The sequence below is a fragment of the Sphaerodactylus townsendi genome, linkage group LG12 (assembly GCF_021028975.2).
Source record: "Sphaerodactylus townsendi isolate TG3544 linkage group LG12, MPM_Stown_v2.3, whole genome shotgun sequence".
In the NCBI taxonomy this organism is placed as follows: domain Eukaryota; kingdom Metazoa; phylum Chordata; class Lepidosauria; order Squamata; family Sphaerodactylidae; genus Sphaerodactylus; species Sphaerodactylus townsendi.
The window spans coordinates 9,409,818-9,436,658 of NC_059436.1; the positions used below are offsets into that span (position 1 = coordinate 9,409,818).

At 42.6% G+C, this 26,841-nt stretch overlaps 1 protein-coding gene across 7 annotated transcripts in view; it reads right to left on the reverse strand.

The window, feature by feature from the left end:
* The window catches only part of PKNOX2 (PBX/knotted 1 homeobox 2), a 352,275-nt gene that overhangs the window by 71,862 nt on the left and 253,572 nt on the right, over nucleotides 1–26,841 (reverse strand). For all 7 annotated transcript variants that reach the window (XM_048512663.1, XM_048512660.1, XM_048512662.1 and 4 more), the window contains one exon: nucleotides 6,674–6,845. In XM_048512663.1, the coding sequence (XP_048368620.1) occupies nucleotides 6,674–6,845 (172 nt within the window). The remainder of the gene's footprint in view (nucleotides 1–6,673; nucleotides 6,846–26,841) is intronic.

Below are 26,841 nucleotides of genomic sequence, written 5' to 3' on the forward strand. Positions count from 1 at the left end.
CTGAAGTGTCGACAGGAAGGGTGAAAAGGACAAGATCTTTATAACCCTGTCCTGTGTCATCTCCTGGCAAACAATTATTGAGATGTTGTGAGTTTTCCGGATTGTATGGCTGTGTTCCAGTAGTATTTTCTCCTGATGTTTCGCCTGTTTTCGCCTAAAATGAGCAAGATTTTGCCACAGCTATCTACCCTATGGTGACGGCACAGATTCTATCTTCTGAAGCTCCCATTTCCTCTTGGGGAACTGTCTAGTTTGGAGATCAGGTGTTAATCCATTCCAGAAGAACTCCACATGACCATGTCTGCAGAAGTTGAGGAAAAAGGTTCTTCCCCAGGGCCCTCCTGGTTCCCCTTCTTGTTGACTACAAATACCCAACTATTAACACATTCATAAAGGCCACTGATGTTATAAAGGCCATAACATCAAAATTGGTCTGGTAAATTTAATTCTGAGAAGGTATGAGGCAAGATATTTGTGATTAATCAAAGTCTAAAATGCTGGTAACATATTTGAGATTTGCCCCCTTGCCTTGTCCTGGGATTCTGCTTGAGCTCCGGCATTATGCAAACAACATTTGAACCACAACATCAGGAAATAGGATTGCCCCCTTGCCTTTTAACTTGTCCTGGGATTCTGCTTGAGCTCTGGCATTATGCAAACAACATTTGAACCATAACATCAGGAAATAGGATTGAATAATTAAATGAATTTTTGCTCCAAGCGAAATGTCATTTCATCACTCAAAGCTGCTTTCTTCTTCGGTTGAGGGAGGGGACATACTGCTGGCAATAACCAAGTGTTTATTTACTACTGCAGAACTGATCCAGCTCAGTTTGGTCTTTTCTGCGCTGCCAATCCTTGTCAGCATACACTGTATACAATGTGTAAATGCCCAGACACTATTCTGAAAATCCTGGCTGGGAACGGCATTTATTTAAAATGTCTCTGTGCCAGACAATGTGCTTCCAAGGTGGTTACAACAAAAGACCACTTAAAATATAACAGAGGCGTAGCTAGGGAAAATGGAGCCTGGGACAAAATTTTGCGCCCTCCACCCCATATGGGCGGCCACCCTCCCCCACCATGACCAAAAAACATTTTTTGCACCAGGTCATCTCAAAGTCACCATCACATTATAGAACATGCCTCAACACACAAATCTGAACACACCCAGGGCTCCCTAGTTTAAACAACATTGAAAGTGATGCTATTTTTGACTGGGGGGGGGGAATCCACCCTGAAACAGCATCACTATCAATGTTGTTTAAACTAGAGAGCCCAGATTCTCCTTTTAAATCCACCTTAAAAGGAGACTCTGGGCTCTGAAGTTTAAACAACATTGAAAGTGATACTGTTTCAGGGTAGACCCCCCCCCCCCCAAAAAAAACAGCATCATTTTCAATGTTGGTTGTTGTGGGTTTTCTGGGCTGCGTGGCTATGGTCTGGTAGATCTTGTTCCTAATGATTCACCTGCATCTGTGGCTGGTATCTTCAGAGGTGTATCACAGAGAGAAGTCTGTTATACACTGTGTCCAGACTTCTCTTATAACAGACTTCTCTCTGTGACACACCTCTGAAGATGCCAGCCACAGATGCAGGCAAAATGTTAGGAACAAGATCTACCAGACCACGGCCACACAACCTGTAAAACCCACAACAACCAGTTGAATCTGGTTGCGAAAGCCTTCAACAATACTTTCAATGATTTTTTTAAATCTAGGGAGCTCAGATTCTCTCTTTAAATCCACTCCAAAGGGGGTGGATTTAAAGAGAGAACCTGGGGAAAATTTGAGGGTTCATGTCAGGGGAGCAATGTTTAAGCTAACAGTACCAAAATTTTAGGCTATCTTCAGGAGACTCTCCTGATGAAACCACCCAGGTTTAGTGAAGTTTGATTCAGGGGGGCCAAAGTTATGGTCCCTCAAAAGGGTAGCCCCATCTACTATTAGCTCCCATTGGAAGTAGTTGGGGATGGGGACATCCCCCTTTGGGGGTCCATAACTTTGGATCCCCTGAACCAACCTTCACCAAACCTGGGAGGTATCAACATGAGGCTCTCCAGATGAAACCACCCAGGTTTAGTGGAGTTTGGTTCAGGGGGTCCAAAGTTATGGACCTTCAAAATGGTAGCCCAAAGTACCATTTGCTCCCATTGGAAACAATGGGGGATGGGGCACCCCCTGAACCAAACTTCACCAAACTTGGCTGGTATCATCAGGAGTGTCTCCTGACAATAGCTTGAAATTTTGGTGCCGCTAGCCTAAAAACTGCCCACCCTGCTGGCTGACAAAATAAAAACACTAAAAATACCCCCCCAAATTAGAAATGAACCCAAATTTTTCTGCGATCCCAATGGTGGGCGCCCAGGACATTTGTCCCCGGATGTCCCCATTGTAGCTATGCCTCTGAGGTATAATTACAATACCCCTTCCCTCCAGTTTTTTTTAAAAAGGATACTGCTCTTTAAATAAAATTTAAAATTAATGTTAGGAAATAAATTGTGGAAGAAATTTAAAAGCAACAAGAGTGAGGCAGGGTGTGAAGATTATTATTGCAAAGTGTTTGATGGGCTTTTGTGAGCACTGCCCTTTTTCATCCCTAAATGGCCACAGGATCTTTCCCTCCCCTCACACTGGGAAGTTGAGTTGACACTCATACCTTCTGCCACCAGTTAATGGGCTGCAAGCCTGAATGGCAAAAGTATTCACAGCCTTTCCAGCATTTAATTATGCTCAAAGATGGACATAAGGCATTTGCTGCTTCAGCAAAGGAAGCACAGCTTAGATGATGGCATGTGAAGGTTCCGGCCACCCTAACTGGAAGCCCACCACCACCCTGAGAGCTCCCAATTTCACACGCCTGACTTTCACTCTGACATGGAATCCCTTGGATAAATAACACAGAATGCTGAAATAAGAACAGTGAACTTTAATATAATCTGTGCAAAAATAGCAAAAGGGGGTGGCAAGAAGCTGGTTGACTTGGCACAGAAAAATCCTGTAATACAAGAAGGAATCAGGCAGTTAACCCATTGCATGCTCCCTCAAAAATAGACCTAGTAGCCCAGATTAGCCATACCTCCTCAGTGCTTGAAAGTTAAGCAGGACTGACCATGGTTAGTAGTTGGATGGGAGACGACCAAGGACAACCTGGGTTGCTGTGCCGAGGAAGGTAATGGCAAAGCACTTCTATTCATCCTGCCTTGAAAATCTCATGAGGGGTTGCTGGTGGTCAGCTGCAACTTGACAGCACACCTTAGTTTCTACACTCCCTCAAATCCATTTTGTGTTAGCTGCTTCACAAGTCTTCTCCATGCCCGTTTGAACCTGGCTCTCCCAGATTCTATACTCTAATCACTATAAACTCTAATCACTACACCACACAACACCACTCTAATCACCACAAAATACTCTAATCACTACGCCACACAGACTCTCTAGCTATTATTGGGAATAGGGTACGTGCAACCTAATGGAAATTGAGGAGAATATGGAGACTACTCAGAGAATATTGTTGGGAAAGAAGAAGAGCGGACCGAAAGTTTAGTTTTTTATTTCAGTGTTCTCCAGATTTCCTTTGTCTTACAAACGTACTGCTGTCTTCCATTGGTTTTTCCTGAAGGAAGCATAAAAGCCATCAGATCGTGAAGATAACACAAACAGGCCAGGAAAGGGGGCTTATACTAGCCTAGATTATTAGAACATTCCAAGTGGTTACTCAGCTGTGTCAATGTTTTGAGTATTCAAAGCTACCTTTTGTATAATAATGGGACTGGCCAATCAGAATATATGGATTTGCATAACGAGTACCTGTGAGAGATTTTGCAAATTAGACAACTGTCAACTATCACAGAGAAGGGAATATCATAACTCTGGGGAGCTGTGCAATATTTTTAAGCAGTGGCATATTTGCCTAGGGACATGGGGTACCTGAAGTCCCCAGGCGCCCCCTAGTGGAGGGCGCAAAAATTTCAGGCTCGTTTGTGTGTTTTTCTATTTTTTTGTGATTTTTCAGTTTTTGGCCTGCAGGGGGCGCAATTTTTAGACTACCAGCAGCACCAAAATTTCTGGGATTTTTAGAAGACTCTCCTGATGATATCACCCAAATTAGGTGAGGTTTGGTTCAGGGGGTCCAAAGTTATGGACTCCCAAAGGGGGTGCCCCATCTCCCATTGTTTCCAATGGGAGCTAATAGGAGATGGGAGCTACACCTTTGAGGGTCCATAACTTTGTACCCCCTGAACCAAACTTCACCAAACCTGGGTGGTATCATCAGGACAGTCTCCTAAATATACTCTGAAATGTTGGTGCTTCTATCTTAACAATTGCACCCCTGACAGCAGGCACCCCGCAAATTTCCCCAGATTCTCCTTTTAAATCTACCCCCTTCAGCATGGACTTAAAGGGAGAATTTGAGGTCCCCAGTTTAAACATTGAAAGTGATGCTGTTTCAAAGTGATGGCGAATCCACCCCAAAACAGCATCACTTTCAATGTTGTTTTAACTGGGGACCCCAGATTCTCCCTTTAAGGTGGATTTAAAAGAAGAATTTGGGCTCCCTAGTTTAAACACCATTGAAAGTGATGCTGTTTGGGGGTGGATTCCACTGGAGGTGTTTTGTGAGAGATGATGATGACATTTGTTTGGTAAATGTTTTGCTGAGCGTGATTTGTGAGAGATTTACATGCTTAACACACACTTGCATTGGCTTGGAGCTGTTTCTCAGGCTAACAGCGTACCTCAAAGGAGTGGTGTGAGGACAAAATTAGGAAAGAGAGTTGGTGGGGAGAGCACCATGTATGTTTTGCTGGGGGTGGGAGGTGTTTTGTGAGCTGATGCAAAAACCATTGTTTGGTTGTGGTGTGGGAGGGTGGCCGCCCATACGGGGTGGGGGGCGCCAAATTCAGGTTTTGTCCCTGGACTCCAGTTTGCCTAGATACGCATCTGTTTTTAAGGTCCTGAATCAGACAGGACATATTCAAACTAATGCAAGAAACTTGTCCCGGCAGAAAAAAACTATTATATAAGTGCCTAACTCCAGCATTTTAACTATCTAGATTTCTTATGCTTTCTCTGTCCCTAGACAACAAGGCAATACAACAATAGCAGAGACCCTAATCCAAAAATCATTACCTGCATGCAGAGGAAATGATTTTCCAATCCACTTATCAGGCCACTCAGAGCTAACATTTGCCATGGAAATATCACCAAAAATAGCATCCCAAGCCACAAGTAGTCCCTTTTCCACTGATGATTCTAAATTCAGCTGTAATCAAAGCAAATTTCCATATTTGTTAATCAGGGGGGCAGGGGGCGGGGCGTGCAAAACATGCAGAGCAGAAAGCTCCAGTGGGTCCATATACTTTTCCTGCAAGTGTTTGGAGTTGTAGCATGGAAACCTAACCAGCTGCCCTACAATTAATATTTTTGCACATTTCTAAAACTACTGTTGACACCAATCACTGACACCAACATCTTTGCTTTTTCATTGTTAACCAACACATCCTCACCACAGCTGGGAAAATCCCTGCCCCTGGACACACAGCGATCGCCTTCTCTTCTGGCATGGTATAACAACTTGTATTTTCTCAAGGGTATGAAATCAGCTCTCTCTCTTTTTTGTACATTGAAACTGCCCTTATTGTACAATGAATTTTTTTTTGCTATTTGTGCTCTCTTAAATGGATTCTTGAAGGGACTGAAATTGCTGTTGACACATTCTTTGTTGTGTTTTACTGTACTGACTTGCCCTGCTTTCAACGCTGAAGATTTTAGTATAATTGTCGTTGTTACTGTGAGCCACCTTAGGTACTCTGAAGAGCAGGAGATAAGTTATTCAAATAAAATTCATTTAGAGGCAGTGAAACTCATTTTGTTAAGGCCAGCTGATTTACTGTTGTGAACTACTTACCACGTTTCACTACATTTCTGCTTATTTTAGCATTAAAATGTTCCAAGTTCATGATTTTTACATAGCTCTGGTGTTTAAATGGCATATCTCTTGTAAGTCTCCACCTCAAGCAGTAGAAAGGTGGAGTATATTGTCCAAATAAAGGAATATAAACAAAATCACTTTGTGCAAGTCAGAGGTGACAATAAAACTTATTATGCCAAGGGAAGATTAATCTTGCCATTGTTTTATCACATTATCCATTTTGGGAGCCAAAAATATATAATTTGCTATGAGTCGGTCATAAATGTGACTCTGGCACATTAGATGCCAATATAGTTTCACACTTCCTTTGGGCTTTGGGGCTTGCTTAATAGAAGGCAGTTCTCCAAATGAACTATTGGTAGAGTTAGATAAATGCCAGAAGCCTTCCTTCCCCTTAGGCACAGAATCCTCTCCTCCAGATTGGCTATTTCCTTCTCAAAAATGTCAATTCCCAAACGAATCCATTCTCCCAAATTGCTCTAATATAACAGATCATCACAAACTCCCGAGAAGACAGCTGTAAACATTTCCAGCACGAATGGTGCCTGGCACTTGGAAGCTGGCAACTCCAATGCAAAATAAGATAGATGCAGATTTACTTAACCTATTCTAGCAGCGGAAACTGTACTTTCTTGCAGTTGAATGTTAAGATGGCTGCAGCTTATGAGACAGTGGAATGTGGTGTTCTTTGGGCTCAAAACAGTATATTAACTGTGACAGATTCAGGCAAGAACATTACCAGGTTGTCCAGCTCAGGGTCATCACTGAAGAATGGTTTGTGCTCCTGTTCTTGCTGGTGTACGAAATTCTCAATGTCTACATCGAAGCTGGCGGAAGTGATGCACTCGGAGCCCTGCGTCGCCTGCTCACACTTTTCAAACAGCAGCGTCAGGAGGGGGAATAGAGGATGCCTAAAGATACAGGAAAACGCAACATCATTTCAGGGACTACAACATGTTGCTGCAGGGTTTGGCCAGTGCTATTTCCTGACTGCACAAAGCAGCAATCCAGCAGACACTCAACAAAACTACATAAGGCTGGTAGATCCTTCTCCATTGGTGTCTTCAGTTTCCCGACTGTTTCATTCTGATTGGGTTGGGGGTTCAAAGGTTGCTTATTATTCCAACACCAGTTCAGAAATTACCCACAAAAGAAGATCAAACAAAAGCAGAATGCTGCTGGATGAGACCAAAAAGTTTATTTAGTACAGCATGGGAAAATGGCAGTTGGAGAATGACAGTTATATTCCTTCTTTTAAGCTACTCAAACTTGCAGCATCCCCTAAACTGTTTTTTTCTTTCTGTTGGGCATCACTGCAAATATCTCTGTGTAACTGCAGTTTGCCTCTTAACTGAGTCCTGCTACACAGCAGAAAATATTGTTATTTCCCATTTTATAGATGGGGGCTATTAAGACGCAAACTATATTGTATAGGGATGTGTGTGTAAGTGCAGTCAAGTCTAGGCCAACTTTTGGTGACCCTTAGGGTACAGTATCCAACTCTGCCTGTCCAGATGTTCACAAATTATAATTCCCATCAGCCCCTCCATGAACATCTGGAGGGCAGAACTGGACACCTCTACTGTAGGGTTTTCAAGGAAAGAACATAAGAACATAAGAACATAAGAACATAAGAACTAGCCTGCTGGATCAGACCAGAGTCCATCTAGTCCAGCATTCTGCTACTCGCAGTGGCCCACCAGGTGCCTTTGGGAGCTCACATGCAGGATGTGAAAGCAATGGCCTTCTGCTGCTGCTGCTCCTGAGCACCTGGTCTGCTAAGGCATTAGCAATCTGAGATCAAGGAGGATCAAGATTGGTAGCCATAGATTGACTTCTCCTCCATAAATCTGTCCAAGCCCTTTTTAAAGCTATCCAGGTTAGTGGCCATCACCACCTCCTGTGGCAGCATATTCCAAACACCAATCACACGTTGCGTGAAGAAGTGTTTCCTTTTATTAGTCCTAATTCTTCCCCCCAGCATTTTCAATGAATGCCCCCTGGTTCTAGTATTGTGAGAAAGAGAGAAAAATGTCTCTCTGTCAACATTTTCTACCCCATGCATAATTTTATAGACTTCAATCATATCCCCCCTCAGACGTCTCCTCTCCAAACTAAAGAGTCCCAAACGCTGCAGCCTCTCCTCATAAGGAAGGTGCTCCAATCCTTCAATCATCCTCGTTACCCTTCTCTGCACTTTTTCTATCTCTTCGATATCCTTTTTGAGATGTGGCGACCAGAACTGAACACAGTACTCCAAGTGCGGTCGCACCACGGCTTTATATAAGGGCATGACAATCTTTGCAGTTTTATTCTCAATTCCTTTCCTAATTATCCCCAGCATAGAGTTTGCCTTTTTCACCGCTGCCATGCATTGAGTTGACATTCCCATGGAACTATCAACTAAGACGCCCAAATCCCTTTCCTGGTCTGTGACTGATAGCACTGACCCCTGTAGTGTGTATGTGAAGTTTGGATTTTTTGCCCCTACGTGCATCACTTTACATTTCGCTACATTGAACTGCATTTGCCATTTCTTAGCCCACTCACCTAATTTATCAAGGTCCGCTTGGAGCTCTTCGCAATCCTTTGTGGTTCTTACCACCCTACATAATTTGGTATCATCTGCAAACTTGGCCACCACACTACCCACCCCTACTTCCAGGTCATTTATGAATAAGTTAAAGAGCACTGGTCCCAAAACGGATCCTTGGGGGACACCACTCCCTACATCTCTCCATTGTGAGAACTTCCCATTTATACCCACCCTTTGTTTCCTGTTCCTCAACCAGTTTTAATCCATAGGAGGACTTCCCCTCTTATTCCTTCATTGCTGAGTTTTCTCAACAGTCTCTGGTGAGACTTTGTCAAAAGCCTTTTGGAAATACAAGTAGACAATGTCCACTGTTCCCCCTTATCCACATGTCTGTTTACACCCTCAAAGAACTCTAGTAAGTTTGTAAGACAGGACTTGCCTCTACAAAAGCCATGCTGACTCTTCCTCAGCAGGTCTTGCTTTTCTACATGTTTAATAATTTTATCTTTAATGATAGATTCTACTAATTTACCAGGAACAGATGTCAAACTGACTGGCCTGTAATTTCCCGGGTCCCCCCTAGACCCTTTCTTAAAGATTGGTGTGACATTGGCCATCTTCCAGTCTTCAGGGATGGAGCCTGATTTCAGGGATAAGTTGCATATTAATGTGAGAACATCAGCAATTTCATGCTTGAGCTCTTTAAGAACTCTTGGATGAATGCAATCTGGGCCAGGGGATTTGGTAGCATTTAGTTTATCAATGGCTGCCAGAACTTCTTCCTTGTCTACCACTAACTTCGCTAGTTCCTCGGATTCACCTCCTAAGAAGCTTGGTTCAGGTGCAGGAATTTTCCTCACCTCCTCTTGGGTGAAGACAGATGCAAAGAATTCATTCAGCTTCTCTGCAATCTCCCTGTCACCTGAAAGAGACTAACAGAGGGGGAACTAACAAGGGAAGAGACTAACAAAGTCAATGATTTGCTCTGCAGTGGTGGTCTCCAAGATCTGATGAGATTTGGCTAGCCTTGGACATCAAGATCAGTATTGTACAGTTACTCCAGCCTAAGCCCATTCATTTCAGTGGGCTTAAACTTGATAACTCTTATGTGATTTTACTTAGAATGACATGCCCACAGCCATACACCAGATCTTTTTGGACTAGTGTGGAAAGCCACAGTTTGCTTTAATCATCATTTGAAAACCACGGTTTGGTCTTCAAATGCAACACAGCAAGATCTTGGTTTGGACAGTTTTTCTGTGTTTGTTTTCAATTCACTGAGCTTCATAAATTAAATCCAATCTTCACAGTGAAGCAGCCTCTACTGGCAAAATGGCAGCTATAACTTGCCACTTCTAGCTGTCACAATTACACACCCACTAGGAGCCCACCAGTGGAATTGTGTGCTACTCATAATACTTCTTATATGTATAGCTGCCTTTACTTGAGAATAGCTTACATGTGGACAATCTCCATGTATGTGGAAAATCAACTTGTTGCTGTATTCACACGAAAGGAAAACAATGTGTATCAGGAGTATTGGGGGCAACTGGTGGGCTCCTGGTACATGGGTTGAAAATGCAACTACAATTTGCCAATTTGAACATCATACCCAATCACAGTAAGTCCAAAACTTCAAGCTCCTCTTTCTCATTCTGGTTCCCAAGGCAATCCCAAACTATGACTTATCAGTGCAGAAATCATATGAAAAATCAGTTGTGGTTCGGCCTGTGGTCACACCCTGTGTCTTGGAAATGTTTTCTGTTAAATTATTCTGCACACCCCCATTCACCCATCATTGTCTCCCTTGTCTCTTCAGTTCCATTTACTCCACAAGCTACTGCTGAAAACATATTATTCCCAATAGGGGTCAGATGTCATCTGTGACATAGAAAACCCTCCCCTTCAGCATTTCCCCTTCCTCCTCATTCTCTGTTTTCAAAATAAATTTGATTTTTTCTCTATTACATTAGTGATGTAACATGAGGTATGGATAAGCTCCAGACAAAAATAAAGACCGTTTCAACATGTTCACATGTTCAAGGGAAGCTAGCTTGGAAGTGGATTGAAAAAAAAATCATGGTAAAAGTGCCCAGGAAAACAATGGAGGAAAAATGTTTCTGAAACTTAACGGAGGAAAATCATGCGGAATTAAAAGGGAAAAAAAAAGCATTTGGTGACAAGATATATGGTAAACAACTTGTGGATAAAAGGTCCCAATTACAGAGTTTGCATCACAGGTATGTAATGAAGCAACTCAGTGTACTGGACTCCACTGGTCTCAGAACTCTATCCCCAAGCCAGTACCAGTTTCCCAAAGATTTACACACCCATTCACATCTCACTTAGGGTTGTTCCATGTAACACACTGCTGCGATCAACTGTAATCAGTTGTTTCTTGGCACGTTTTTGATAAATTAATGACATGAGTGTACAAGCTCAATTGGTAGCTTGAGGAAGAGTGTCCAAATTTAAGAGGTTCTGTGGTACCCAGACAACAACATCTGGGAACAGCGGTGCCCCAGAGGTATACTGATGATGTTCAACCTAGCCATGTCTGTTGCTAATCATAGCCTGAAAATCAAGTGATTACTGCTGCAGAAAGGAGGTTCTTAGGCATGATTTAAAAATGATTCTGGTGAGGCAAGGGATCTATGTGCCCAGCGTCTCATTTAAAATGAGCTGCTATTCATGCAAAGCAGCTACATGAACTGGGCTGTCAAGCCAGAGATTTGAAACTTTGGTAGCATTGTGCTAGTGCACTAAGCACATGCAGCTAAACAAGATGCTGGGTTTATGCAACAGCACACATGTGAGTTCTTTTGCCTTGCTAGAGTTATGTATAAATCAGGCTTGGACTGCTGCATGGACCAATCACAGCTAGTGGGAGAAGGTGACACAGAAGAAGCTTTGATGACGAGGAACTCCTGCCCGCAGATTTGGGAACTGGTCACACTAACAGCTTCCTCAAGTATCACACATTGGTCAGGTGTCCATTTTCCCTAGGCTCGAAGCCAGAAACGGTTGTGCAAAAATGACCCCATCATAGACTATTAATTGACTGAAGTTCTGTTGCTGTTACATACTCAACAATCTTGGTGGTGGTGGTGGGGATCCAGGAATAGTCAATATTTGTGTTGTGTGTTGCTGATAGGACTGAACAGGAACAAAACAGTCGCGCCAATCCATAGCAAACAAAATACCCAGAGGTGGTACAGAAGAGTGGTTGGTAAATATTGAGTTGTACAATAATATACTTTCCCCCTGGAAAGAACAGTCTTTCTTCTTTTCCTTCTTTCCATCGTCAGGGTTTAAGCACCAGAATCACATAATTCACAATTAAACCATATTGCAAGGTTCCTGCATAATGTTCTCTCTGATTTAAGGCTCCCTACTACCATTTCCCCCTTTCTTTCTGCATCGCAACACCATTCTCCTCTGTGAGCTTTTCAGAGGCAGGTTCCATTCTTTTCTGTTCTGACAGATTTTAGACTGGAGGGCTGCTGTATTTTCTCTACATAAAACTAGTATTCTTTATTTAGTGCACTTGCACAATAAAAGCTTCTTTGGGAAGTTAGCAAAATGTAAGTTCAGATAGTTGCATTGCTGTGGGTGGAGAATTCGGAACTACTTCCAATGCCAACTGAGCCAGGATCCAAAAGTTAGTATCTAAAAGGGAAGATTAAAAAATGGAAGAAATGAAGATGGCTGTCAATGGAAGACAGTGAATTAATTTGGCTACTCATCTGCTAACTATTATCACATCAAAGGCAAGAGATGCCTTGCAAATAAATTAACTCCTCCACACCTCTGTGCAGTAATTTGGCAACCAGGCTGCTTACATTGGAAGCACAGACTTAATATGATATCGGATATTATATCTGTTTCCTCCCTTTTACATATGTGGAGAATTGGAAAAGCCAGATGCCCATTTTGCTCTGGGCTGAAATTCACTCTTTATTTAATCAAAGTGAGTGCGTTTTAATTTCTTTAAAGTCTGTTGTGTCTTGAATGCTCAGTGCTAAAGATGTCCCAAGAGTCCAGTGAGCTGAAAGATCTATTATACACATCAACAAATCACAGGAACCAACGGATTAGCCAAGCCTTCCAAAACCAAGACAAAGAGAAAGGCAGGTGAAGGGGTTAAACTCTGGTATAAGTCTTCATTTGCAGCTACTAATACTGCAGCATATTACAGTCTAATCTAGACTGATCCCAGTTTAATGCAAGATTCTTCAAGCCATGAGCAGAATACGAAAAAAAAAGCCTCAGTGGTCGTAATTTAGGCAGCCCTGCCGAGGCTTAGCCGAGGGATATGAAAGGCAAATTCCAGACGGTGTTATGAATTATTTCGCCTTATGAACCTTCCCACTCTCAACAGATGCCTGCTGCCATTTAAACAGCCACTAGATCAATTAGAAATGAAAGGCACAAATCGACCCTGTGCAAGGGCACTAAATTACTAGGAACTAATAATCCAAGCAGTAATGCCAGGTGGTAGGAGTTCAGCAATGCACCCCCCTCCCGCCTTTGCACACAGCACAAATTCCTTTTCAATGTTATGGAGAGAATTAAAATGTGCAGGGAAGAGAGAGGGAAAGAGAGAGCAGTAGTTTGTAAACCTCTGGCCAATGCTTTGGCAAGCAAGCTCTTCTGACTTGGTTGTAGCCTCATCACTGAAAAAGAACATGGCATCAAGGAAGGTGGTGATGGGACACCCATGGTCATCTTCTGAACACAGAATGTGATTAGCTAATCGCTATTACTCTTAAAAACAAAAGTAACTGGCCTGATATGTCCTTATTTATTTAATAACTAAAAGATTTGTACCCCATCTTTCCCTGGGGGTCAAGGCAGTTAAGAGGAACAACTGGCACATTCAGAAATTAGAATTTAAACAACAGTGAAAGGGCACAAGAACATCTAGGAACATCTAGCAGAAGTACAATGACCTCCCCCGCTCCAATAATTCAATATTGGTTTTCCTTATGAAGGTTTTCCAGCATGGCTTTATAGGAATGCTGGCATAACATGGTGCGTTTTGTTGCAAGCCCTCTTCAGTTAATTAATGGATACACGTTTGAAGAATTCAAGTAAGCCAACGAGTCTGCCACTAGTAGAGCTTATCTACACCAGGAGTCCCCAGTCTTTTGGAACCTGCATGTAACTACTACCCCAAAGCAACATTTTTTTTAAAAATCTGCAAAACCAATAAAATTTCTAAGATTTGCTGGGCAAAAGCCCTATTTAGCCCCACCCATTTTCTAAAAACATTTGGTGGGCCTCAGAAAAGGTCGGGCGGGCATCATGGCAGTCCTGGTCACCATGCTAGGGATCCCTGATCTACAATATAAATGTTACACTTGTTGTCCTCTTCAGACTTCTAAGTACATTTAATTAATGTGTATAAAAAGAGAATGTGATCATGGCAGCAAACTCCAACTCAGACTGAGTGTATTCATTGCAATGTATACATATAGACTATATGCTCACATGTGTGGGTGTTTGGTGCTCTCTCCTACCCTTAAAAAGCAGGATTCCTAATCATGTACGTGCATCTGCTCTATACATATGTCCCAATGAATGTTCACAGATTTTATTTATTATATTTTATTCTATTTACAGGTCGTCCTTCCCCTTGCAGGGTCAGGGCGGCTTCCAACATGAAATAATAACAATAAAATAGCTAACAATAAACTATACAGCCTGTCACAATTTACAACAAACTCATCCAAGACCATGTTGAAAACTCTAGCACAGTTAAAGCAGATAAATTCCCCCATGCTCATAATTCATGTCAGCTTAAAGGGGAAAGGGGAATAAACAAAACAAAATAAAGGAAGAGAAAGAAGGAAGCCCACTAGATAGAATATTGTTGCTTTCTTAACCATATGCCTGGGGGAACAACATGGTTACGCTGGCCCTGTGAAATTGTTTCAGTGGGCCCAGGTCTCATCTGACAGGCTGGGGCAAGGGCTGAAAAATTAGGGGATGAAGCTTGCTCTCTGTTTGTTCATTATATCCACTCAGAACATCTGAAAGGGGTTTATATCTCCTGAGGCATAACTTGAATGTCTCCCCACCTCAACACCAATAATACTTTTATGAATAAAAGAGAAAATGGAAAGGGGAAAAGCTGGCCATTTTTCTAAATGTTATGAATGGGACTGGCCATTCATAATGGGGAAAAAAATAGCAGCTGTAAGACTCCTGTCCAGTAATTCCTAAGGAAAGTGGGGAAAATATACAGTAGCAGTTTATTGATTCCCACCCCCCTCAAGGTCATTTCACCCATTGAGCAGCTACAAACAGATGGCAATTTGCAAGCATTTTTAGCTGCTCATTGCCAGGAAAAATATGGGTAGCCATCAGTATGGTGGTACAGGAAGTTGTATGAGAGACACCTGTAAGGAAGAAATAAATGGAAAACCCAAAGGGAAACACCCCCCCCCCCCAGCAAACAGGTCAATTACCACACTTGAAAGTAATAAAAATCATTAAATCTAATAAATAAATAAATTATAATAAATAAATCTAATAAATAAATAAAAAATCTTGTTTTCATTTATATATTTACATTATTTATAGCCCACCTTTCTCACTGGGACTCTTGTGACACCTTAAAAGGGGAATGACAAATAGTATCTGACGACCAGGGCCCTAGCTCACAAAGGCTTATGCCACATATTCATTCATCTTTAAGATACCATTAGCTAAAAAGCTACCCTTCTAGAATCTATCATATTTCAAAAATCTGCAGGCATTTGCTATAAATGTTTACATGTACAGGGGAGCTTTAACAATAGCCTCATTTGACCAGATCACCCAGCCCACAGTCAGAAGAGCCTTGGAAAACGCACATGTCCAAGGCATTCATGCAAATCTCAGTCATCTACCAGTGAACTCCTTAGAGGCTTGCAAAAGGTGAGCTACTTGGGAACATCCAGGATTTTGCTCCTACAACAGAAGTTTAGGAAGGCTGGGCCCTTTTGAGATTTTTACTTCACATTGTAATTTCTTTCCCAAAGTGAGATTTGCTATAATTCAAGCCAGGCTGGAATCTTGCCTTCTGACCCAGAAGCCTTTCCCTTTAGTACCAGACGAGAAGTTCATTTTAATGCACAGCTCACAGCAGGAAAAACACATATGTGTGGGACTAAGTATCGTGCAGTTGGTCTGTAGGATTTATGAAGGAGCGCAGTTGTTTTTCTCAGTTTTATTCCTCTGTCAGTTCACCTTTCTTCATTCCTGTTTTTTGCTTTGTCATTTCATCTGCCTCCTTCCTTCCATCTTCCCTGTTCTGTCATTTTCCCTCCCTACGTTTTTTCCCCCAACCTAGAAACAAATTATGTTTATCTTCCAATATGCACGTGCATGGACTGGTGGGGTGGGGAATACATTGGAAAAAGCTGAGAATAAAACCTGTCTGGATGTTGGGAGGTTATCTGGAAGCAGGTCTATGCTTAGGCTCAAAGATGTTCATATTATGTACATCTCTTCATAGTTATCCTGGTGAGATCCACTTTAAATTAAACCATGTAGAATCCTAGGTTTCTAAAGGTACAATACAGATAATATTACAGATGCTTAAAACTCCCTTGATTTCAGCAGGGTAGGTTGAAGCACATGCTTCACTAACATACCAATAACTTTAGCACCAGTATAGTGCTGCCGAGCGTTCAGCGTGCTTCACACATTGAAGCTGTAATCCTTAACAGCAATTCATGTCATGTTATCATCTTTATATTGCAGATGGGGGATGGGGGCGAGGGTGGAAGCTGAGAGAGAATGTGGCTTGCTTAATGACAGCTAATGAGTCCCAGGCAGAGGCAAGATTAGAACTGGGAAGTTCTCATCCGCATCTCAGGCTCTTAGCCACACCCTTACACCAGTTGAACTCTCTTGTTGGGAGTTAATGGATCGTAGACAGAATATGAGACCCCAGTTCAAATTTCCACTCTGCCAGAAAGTGTGTTTTGGGGCCCTGTTAAGGAGGGAATGGAATGGGAATAAAATACAACATGCCACCCTGAGCAACTTTGAAGAAAAGATGTGATAAAAATCAAACAAAATAAAAGAAGAGTTTGAGTTTGGAGAGTTTGGATTTATATCCCCCCTTTCTCTCCTGCAGGAGACTCAAAGGGGCTTACAATCTCCTTGCCCTTCCCCCCTCACAACAAACACCCTGTGAGGTAGGGGGGGCTGAGAGAGCTCCGAGAAGCTGTGACTAGCCCAAGGTCACCCAGCTGGCATGTATGGGAGTGTACAGGCTAATCTGAATTCCCCAGATAAGCCTCTACAGCTCAGGTGGCAGAGCTGGGAATCAAACCCAGTTCCTCCAGATTAGATACACGAGCTCTCAACCTCCTACACCACATGGACCACATCTTGGAGATTCCCCTTTTACCAGATGCCACATCTCTGCTGATTTTCTTTTCTGTCCCCTTCAGCAAATTCACCCCTCCTTCACTTTCTTACTTTTATGCAGGGGCTGAAATCTAGTCATCAGCTGTAGATCAGCACTATTGTAATTTTTTTTATATAAATCATCTGAAAAAGACTGTATTTAGGTTTTTTTTAAAAAAGCCTGCGTTGAAGCTGCACAGAGCTCATTTCCACCACCGCCAACTCCCCCCCCCCGCCCCCACAAGCCATTCAAAATTTGGAGGAAATAAATCTCTCTACACTAATTCAGGGAAAGTTTGATCCTCGTCAGCGCAGAACAAATAAAAGGGCTGAACTGGCCTGACATTTTACTGCAGAAGAGAGGTCGTTTTCAGCCACTAATAAAAAGGATTTGACACAGGCTAATAAAGAGAAATGAATTCCTCTAATGGCCTAATTTAGCACATTCAGCACTGTTCTGCCTGCAAGTCAGCCAGGAGGGGAACTGCCAGGAGAGTTGGGGGGGGGAGCAGGGGAGAGGGAGAACTGGGTGAAACGGAGGGAGGGGAACTCAGGGTCTCAAATACCAATGCATCCCCGCCCCCTCCTACAGTTTTCGGGAAGGAACCACATATAGGGGAGGTGTTGCACAAATGCAAGGGAGACAAAGGATCTTTCTCCTCAGAACAATGACATTCTCGTGACAGCTTGACATAAGCGATTAAAAATGACATTTTTATTCTTTTGGGCGGGTTTCTCCATTCACTTGTTTTCATTTACAGAAAAGAGTGGGGAGAAAAATGGATGGGAGACTTGTATCCCAAGGTCATTATTCTGACATAACTATACAACCAAGGAATTCAAAGATTATGGGTACACCTTTGCTGACTAGTTTGTGTCCTTTATGGCCTTGCTTTGTCAGACTGAAGCTCCACCTCCACCAGCACCTTCCCCAATTATTTATAAGATGAAAGAGATATTATGGCATTGTAAGCCACACTTGACAGACCAACTGCTGCTTGCCCCTCACTTTAAATTATTACCTTTCCGGCAGTAAAAGATGGGGCAGACAAGGACCTTTTGGTTGCTGACAGCCTCTAGTTGAGCCCTGGAAGACTGCAATACATCAGAGGACAAACCTTCTCACTGACAGTGAAATAAGGCCTGATTATTGTAGGACTGTATGGTGGCCTTTTGATCCCCGGGGTGGTACTTCACAAGAGGCTCCAAGTATATAGAACCTACTTGAAATAAGGAACGGTGCAATCCACTGAAGTCAGGGGACTTAGAAGGGTCTAAGGATCAGTGTAGACGAGGGTTTGGAAGGCCCAAGTTCAAATTTCCACTCTGCCATGGAAGCCTCAGTTTCATCTATATCACAGGGTTGTTGTGAGAATCAAAAATGGAGGAGAGGAGAACAGAACAAAAAGCTTTGGCTCTCCATTGGGGAGAAAGGTGGGGCATAAATGAAAGAAAAGAAAAGACACCCAGTTTAGGATTGCATCGAAAGGGTGGTTTTTTGTACACATCTCACTCCCAAGTCTGCCAGAAACCAATACTATGCAAATAAACGTTTGGGGAAGGGTTGTAGCTCAGAGGTAAAACATCAGCTTGGTATGCAGGAAGTCCCAAGTTCGATCCCAGTTGAAGGCAACAGTTAGTAGGTTGAAAGACCTCTAGCTAGAAACCTGGAGAGTCGCTGCTGGTCTGGGTTAAAGGACTGAATCAGTGGCCCCTTCCACACATGCAGAATAATACACTTTCAATCCACTTTTGATGCACTTCGCAGCTGTGCGGAATAGCAAAATCCACTTGCAAGCAGTTGTGAAATGGGATTGAAAGTGCATTATTCTGCATGTGTGGAAGAGGCTAGTAAAAGGCTCATGTGCTCATGTGTCCTATTTTCAGAAGTACTCCTTTAGAAATGAAGAAATTACCTGCTAAAGATGGGGCCTTTTTTGTATTAGCCCCTCACTCTGAAATGCCTTCCCCACAGCTATTTTCTACCTGGCATTCAGTCTCTACAGTTTTAGAATCTGATTTCTTTTATATTGGATTCTGATTGATTTATTTTCTCTCTCCCACTCCTATTTCAAGTTCATTGCAGGAAATTTTCCAGATGTTGGTAACATGCTTAGTTTCCCCCCCTTTCCTGTCCATTGTATGTTTAATCTTTCAATGTATTGTTTTAAATTTATTATGGTTTTCACTTAAATTGTGATTATTAGTTGCCTCAGAAAACATTGGGCTAAGATGTGCGACTTTCAGCCAAAAGTATCACTAGAAAAGAGGATGCATTTAAAATGTTTCGAGGCTGCAAATAAAATGTTTTGGGGGAAAAACACTGAAGAACTCCTTGGCAGAAACATTTTATTTCCTGCTCTCAAATGTTTTAAATTGACTGTGTGGAAAGGCCAGTGTTACTGTCACTGTTCTGGCTAAAGAACATCTCATAAGCAGTGTACACAGGAAAAGGGAACTGGATTCTTTAATGACTGGGAAAATCCTGAACTGGAAGGTACTGAGGGCCAAATTATATGGGGCACTGGATGATCTCCTGATCATTTAATTTAGTGGTAGATAGCAGCTGATGTATGTGTGTAGTAGGGTCAATTAAAAATGGAGCCCTAGTGAAGGACACGGGAATTCAGGACAAGTGTACAACCTTGACCTAATAATGGAGATCTTTTCTTCTACTCCTATTTATCAGTAAAGGTGCCCAGGAGATCCATTTATGGATCTTGCTGTGTCAAGTCTAGCTTGGCCCTCAGTCAACTTCTAAAGGTTGAAAAATGAGTCTACAGTGTTTTTTCTGCTTCTGCTTTGCCTCCTCCCCCCATCGCAATTGACAAGTTTCCCAGTTTCTCCAACGAAGGAAAAGGTATAAAGGGAGAAGGGTTATGCATGAAAGCCACCTGGCTGAATGGCAAGGCTCTGGAAACATATTTTGCAGAGGCAGAGCAAGGGGGAAGAAATGATTTTGTAAAGTTCTTTTTATGGGTGATAAAACTCCCGACACACTATAAACCCAAGCAGTAACTTCACAGCCACTCAACCATTTTCTTCAGAGTGACCTTGGCCAGGGAAACCAGACCTCAATTACAGACGCAACCAACTGTGCAGCAATCCGACTGCTGGGCACTGCGTCCCTCCCCCCATGAGTGACCTTGGAAGCCTCCACCGAGTGCAGGGACTTCTCCGATGTTCAGCGTTTTACAGCCAGAGCTAACACACAGAAAAAATAATTTAGCAGGGTATTAACTTTGAAATCCAGTTCAAAAGCTAGAAGCTGCCTTGCACTGTCCGATCTCTTCAGAAGCACAGCCCTGCCTCTCCTCTCTCTCAAATCCATGAGGCAGGAAACAAACCTGCCCACTTCAGTGTATTGCATCACAAGAAGGCTTGCATGCGGACACTGACAGGTCCCCCCCGACTCCCCCGCAATAACATTAGAAGTTCAGTGAGGCAGCAGATTCAGGACAAAGGAGAATAATTTTTTAACACAATGCATCATTAATTTATGGAATTATCTGTAACAGAGGACTCTGTGGTAGCATAATTTGCTTTAGAAAACAGCACAATCCGCTTTTAGAATTAGGCACGTTCAGCAACAACTGGTCATAATGGCTGATGGAACCTCCACAGTCAGAGGCAATGTATCATTTGCTCTCAAAAATGGGCTATTGCTTTCGTGATCTGCTTGTGGACTTCCCACAAGCATCTGGGTGACCATTATGGGAAACAGAATGCTGGACAAGGTAGGACTGATCCTATCAGACTGAGCTTTCCTAAATCTGACATTGGGGTAGTTTTTTATATTCACTTCACTGTTTTAAAAGTTGTGGTTTATGAGTTTATCCTCGATTCTATAGGTTGTGCAAAAAGTCACCCTACACAAGGGGAAAAAAATCCCAGGTTTTGAAAAAACCAGCATTGTAATTGCTACGTAAAACACACAGGTACTCAGTCAACAGATGGTTTGAAAGTCACAAAACATGAGAAGGACCACAAGCTCCTCGCACTGGTCTGTGGCTCAATTCTAACATTACACCAAACCATGTTTAAGGAAACTCAGACTCATAGAATCATAGAGTTGGAAGAGACCCCAAGGGCCATCAAGTCCAACCCCCTGCAATGCAGGAACACAAAATTAAAGCACTCCTGACTTGAATTATGTCAGGCAAAGCATTGTTCACAATCACCACATAAACCAAAATGCGTTATTACAGTTTGAAATTGTTTTGCAAACCATGGTTTAAACTTACAGTGGGATGTGAATTGACAAATTATAGTTACACCCGTTACTCTGCCTTTGGAGCTCTAAAACCATTGTTTGGAAGTACATCCCGAAACTCAAACCAAAGTATAGGCTCTAAGCAATAGTTAGCTTGAGCAAACATCTGACATAATGTTGAATTTGATTTTGTACCATTTTTTTCTCTTTCCCCTCCCATACTGATAGTTCTCACACACTTCCCTAATGTGCATGTCCCACTGGCACACTTAAAGCATTCCTGACTTCCCTAGATTTTCTCCCCTTTCTAAGTTCAGAAATCTGATTTTACAACACAGTTTTAGATGCACAAGTTGAATCTACTCAAGTGAATTTGTTGCTTTTTTATATCGATAACGTCTACCCCACAATGACACTTCCTTCTCTCAACAGGACATCAGAATTAAATAAAGGCCATGAGATCCAGGAGGCCACACAATCACTGTCCAAGAAGGGTGTGAATGGGGTGCTTTTGACTTTTGTTGTCTAACCCTCCCCTGAGTTTCAAAGCAATTTTCTCAGTAGTTACAAAGCCTTAGTTAATGCAAGATGGTTACCATCGTCCATATTTATTTGCTCAGCTTCGCTCTCCTGCTACCTTTTCTCACCTGGATAGATTGCCATTTGCTAATGCCCGCCAGTCTTTCCAACAGTTTGCAATTCAAATGACATGGATTTTTAACCCAAGACAATTTAAATCAATTTTATGTTTCAGGCAGCCTTGCTTAGGGGAAGGCTTGGACATTCAAGGCATTCCTTGCTCTGTTCTTATTTGAGATGCTGTTTGGGTTGTGGAATGCTTACGGTTGACAATGATGTATCGACACTAAGCACTCAAAGCAGCATGGGGAACATTAAGCACGTGAAGTCCTGTGGCCTTGATTTGATCCACCCCACCTGGATAGAGCAGAATTTCCCCTCCAGCTCTTGATTTGATGGCTCTTGTTTGGGCCAGACAATTATCCCAGCAGTAACATTTTTCATGGGCCTCTTAATTTACCTTGCTTTGTTTTCCATAATAGCTGGGGAGGGGAAGAGCACAACCCGCAAACTCTGTCATCAAGAGTGATCAAGAATCCACAGAGTTAGCGTATAATATCTGCATTTACAATACATTAAAACTGTGTTAGACCCTCAGTGATTCATTGTGTTTAAAGCTGACGAGAACATTTATAATAACACAGTCTAATCTTCTGCACAGGAATTTGGGCTTCACGCAATCATCATTTCGCTGAGCCCAGTCGTGGTTGGAGAACTGAATGTTTTTAATTCAACAGGATATCATATTCTAGGCTGGGAGAAAGTTTTTTGTGTTTGTTTTGGAAATCCCAACCTATGGAGCACTGGTTACATCCTTTGGTTTTGGGTTAATCGGTTCAAGTGATAAATTAGGTTAAAGGTCTGCGTTTTATTCCCAAGTCATCGCTCTGGCATGTCTTTGCAGCCATTCCAATGTACAGTTTGTCCACACAAGTCCCGTTTTGGAACAGAGATTCAGAAATGTTGTCAAAGGCAGCCTCCCTCACAGAGCGTCAAGGGACCCTGTCTAAACATCCTCCAATGTAGGAAAACCACAACAGTCATACTTTTTATGATTAAATTTTTATTCTATGAAGTAAAAGGATTAGGGATGACATACTGAAATCTGTATATCTGTGCAATCCTTTTAATATATCCAAGGAAGCAGAAGAAGAGGAAGTCCTGCTTCTCTTGCCATTTTGCCTCACAACTAACACCTGCTCCTTTTCCCCCGGAGCTGAAATCCTATACTAAGTGAGACCACTGGTCCTATAACCAGCTTGGCTTTGTCTTCTTTGACTGACAGACACTTTCCAGGACAGGGCTCAGGAGTCCACATCGTGGCACCCCTGGAAGGATTTGGGCTGGGGAAAGATGTACCAGTGTTATGCTGGCACCCAATGTCACTTCTGGTGAACACTGGAAGTGATATTGTGACAGGAAGGATGCCCTAAGGATGCTCTAAGATTCACCAAAACACTGTGGTTAAACCTTGAGAAGATAAGCCTCACTGGAAAAATCAAGAATACAGGAAAAGAGGAACACCCAACATGAGATGGAGTGACTCAATAATGGAAGCCACAACTTTCAGTTTACAAAATCTGACCCAGGCTGTTAATGATAGGTTGTTTCAGAGGTCATTATTTCATCATCGACCAGAAGTGACTTGATTGCGAATACTCCACACAAACTATGGAGTTTTTGGCAAACCCAAGAGCAAAGATGTCAAACATGTGGCCCAGGGGCTGGATCTGGCCTCTTGAGAGGACTTTTCAAGCCTGCAAGCCAATGGACGCACCCCCCCACCCCGCCCCCCCCCCCCCGGCCAGGCACCTAACCACCCTGCTGTAGGCTTGCCAGTCCAGGCACCCACTCACCCCTTCAGATTCACCATGCCACTTCCAATCTGGCCTGGTGAACCTGCTGCAGCACCCAGCACCCACCCATCCGTTCCACCCATCTAAAAGTCCAGCCCCCACCCATCCGTTCCTGATCTGGTCTGGTGACCCCATGACAATCTGAGCTGTTGAACCTGCTGTGAGCTCACCAGCCAAGGCAGCCCTCCCCCCACCTGAATCCAGCCCAATCAGATCACATTAATATCTGGCCCTCATAACATATCAGTTTGATACCCCTGCCCTAGAACATCCCTTTCCCTTGTTGTCATGTCACCATTTCTGGTTTTCACCAGAGGTCTACCACCACAGTGGGATACCCAGCATCCCTAAGCCAGTCATATGAAGCTTCATTACATGATGGCTGCTTGCATCTGCCAAGCATCTCAAGTGGCACCAATAGGTGGGAGGATGAGAATTAGGTCTATAACTGTGGAATGGAACCATCCATCATAGGTAGCGTTGCACTAAAGGTAAAAGCCAACTGTGGGTTGTCTGAATCTTGGTTTATGCAGTAAAGGCAGGAAATGAAAGAGTCCAAAGCAAAGAGGTTCAGTCCTGGGTATATCCAATTTTAAAAGGACCAGGTAGGAGATGATGTTAGACCCTGTCACAGTAGGCAAGACTGACCTTGGCAGGCCAAGGGTTTGACTCTGGATTAAGAACGGAGCTGCAGAAGAGTTGAAATGCATTATTATAAAAAGCTTTTCCTATTCAAATTCTAATCAGTGGCTTTGACTGAAAGCTAATGAGATCCTTGAAGATATAGAGAGGAAAGCAGAACCTTATTTAAGTCTTTGTATTATCTGACCTCTAGACTTGGCAGATCCACTCTTTCCCAAGAGCAGCATCTGGACAGACTACAGTGCCTGCAGTTTTTCTGCTCTATGCAGCTGCCACAGTGGCAAAGAGAATAGGGGATTAATGTTGCTCCTGACAGGCGAGGGTTTGAGACACATGGCTTTCTGTCACACAGCGGTTGCCCACATGCACTACACTCGAGCCACATCCTTACTATGAACACTCTGCTTTGAAGGAAAGGCCATTTTTTAAAGTCACAGATTACATTCTTAGGATGGCTTCTGGGATGGTTGCTATGGAAACATTCCCAAGAAAAGTGTTATCACAAGGAATTACCCACCCAACATAGTTAATACAAAAACCAGAATTTTTTTCTCCTTATTGTAAATTCATCTCAGGGGATAATATATGATCAAGGTGTGCCAATGACCTGTTCCAACCCACCATCAAGGATCTAAACTGTGATAGTATCTTTATTCTTTCTGATAAATTAAGGGCCAAACTGTACAGGATATTTGAGTTCTGTGATCTGAACTCTCAATAAATTATTTGACCTTGAAAAACAATGGAACTGGATTGGGGCCACAGAACTGGGGAAATAGATTCTCTCTTCCCTAGTGCCATTTCTGAGAAGACAGATGGCCAAAGACAGATATTCTTATTGGGTTTAAAGTGGGATGTGTAGGGAGATGGAGTATTTTCCATCAGGAAAAGGACATTTGGGGAAGAGTTCTCTCCTTCATTTTTCCAGCACCGTTTCAGTTCCCAATTTCCCATGGATCTGCTTCAGGGCAAAACATACACTGCCATCATGGAGATTGCAAATGGATAGAGACTCACAGTTTGGGGACACAGAATTTTAACCATAGAGTTTGGACTGAATGCTAGAGCATTGCCAGCAACTCCATGAGCTCACTTCCAGTCATACCAGAAGTGACATCGATGCATCAGGATGCCAGTGATTCCTTCCCCTCACCTCATTTTTCCCCTCTATTGTCCAGATGAGCAGTGGCAGGAAGGGCCAGCTCTCAGGGGGAACATCGCAATCCTAGCAAAATACCTTGCTGGGAATTTTACTCGTGGAACTCCATTGCCTGCAATCTGACCCTAAATTCTTCAGTTTCTGACCTCAAGCATTTTCTCAAAAATGCTAGATCACGGCAGTAGATCCCCCCCTGAACATCTTCAGGTTCTTCACATGTTCCTTCAATTTTCTTGTATTCAAATTATGGAATCATGTCACAGGTTTATAAGTTCGCTCCTCAATGCAAAAATAAAATGATGAACAGAATCACTGCTTGGAAAAGACGGCAGCAAGTGGAGGGAGAGGCAAGAATGAAAGGAACGTGATATATTCGCTGTGAGCCTCCAATCCAACTAGTATCTTCATAGCTTTTTAGGTGTGTTACAAAATGAGAAACCAGGTTGCCATAGGATTCTTTAGCAACTAACAACTTAAAGCCAAGACTCCCAAAGGAACCATTTTATTCTATTGTCTCCAAGAAAAAGCTACTTTTACTAGGTATTAAAGTAAAATAAAATAGAAAATGATCCCAACACAACTGACTGTGTTATACATTTCAGCACTAACCATAAATCTATCAGAAAGTGCATTTCTGTGGATGCCTTTGAAAAGTATAGAGTGTACTCTAGGAGAAGAAAGCTTCTGGATAGGGGAGGGCTTTTACCAAAGGCCAGTGGCCGAGCATGAGTTATTGCTGCAAATGGCATCAATTCCAGAACAGTCAGAACAAACAAGCAAAAACACTGCTGTCCATTAAGGTGAAATGGCTTAAGAAACTGAAGACAAAAATGCATACATTCTCAACTACACTCTTAAGTTTAGAGGTAGATCATTGTACCACTGACTGTATGACAGAAAGGAAATAACGATTGAAAATCTGTGCATCATGAGGAGTGGTTTGTTTGCAGTTTATAACTAACGTTCCCCTAAACAAGGTTTGCAGCAAAATAATGCCTCTTTGCGAACAGTCCAGCTCACCACCTAAAATCCTCATCTGAGGACTTGGCTCTCTGTGGTATCTTTCAGACTGCCTCAATGTTCCAGTTTCATTCCACCTAAACATCAGGAAAAACTTCGTGACAGTAAGGACTGTCCGACAGTGGAATGAACTACCTCGGAGTGTGGTGAAGTCTCCATCTTTGGAGGTTTTTAAACAGAGGCTGGATGGCCGTTTGTCAGGAGTGCCTTGATTGTGAGTTCCTGCATTGCAGGGGGTTGGACCTGATGGCCCTTGGGGTCTCTTCCAAGTGTATGACTCTACGAGCTTTTTTTTTGCCCTGCTTCCATACAGCTCTGTTAAAAACCTGTGCTGTCCTCACTGTTTTTATCCTCAGTTTCCCCCTCTTTTTAAAAAATGGCTTGATTCCGCATGATGCCTGTTTTTTTAAGAAGTCCAAAAATTTTGTGCCACTTTATGGAGCACTTCCCATTTGATCCAAAAAGGGTGAGATGGCCAGTGATTTTTTTAAAAAAT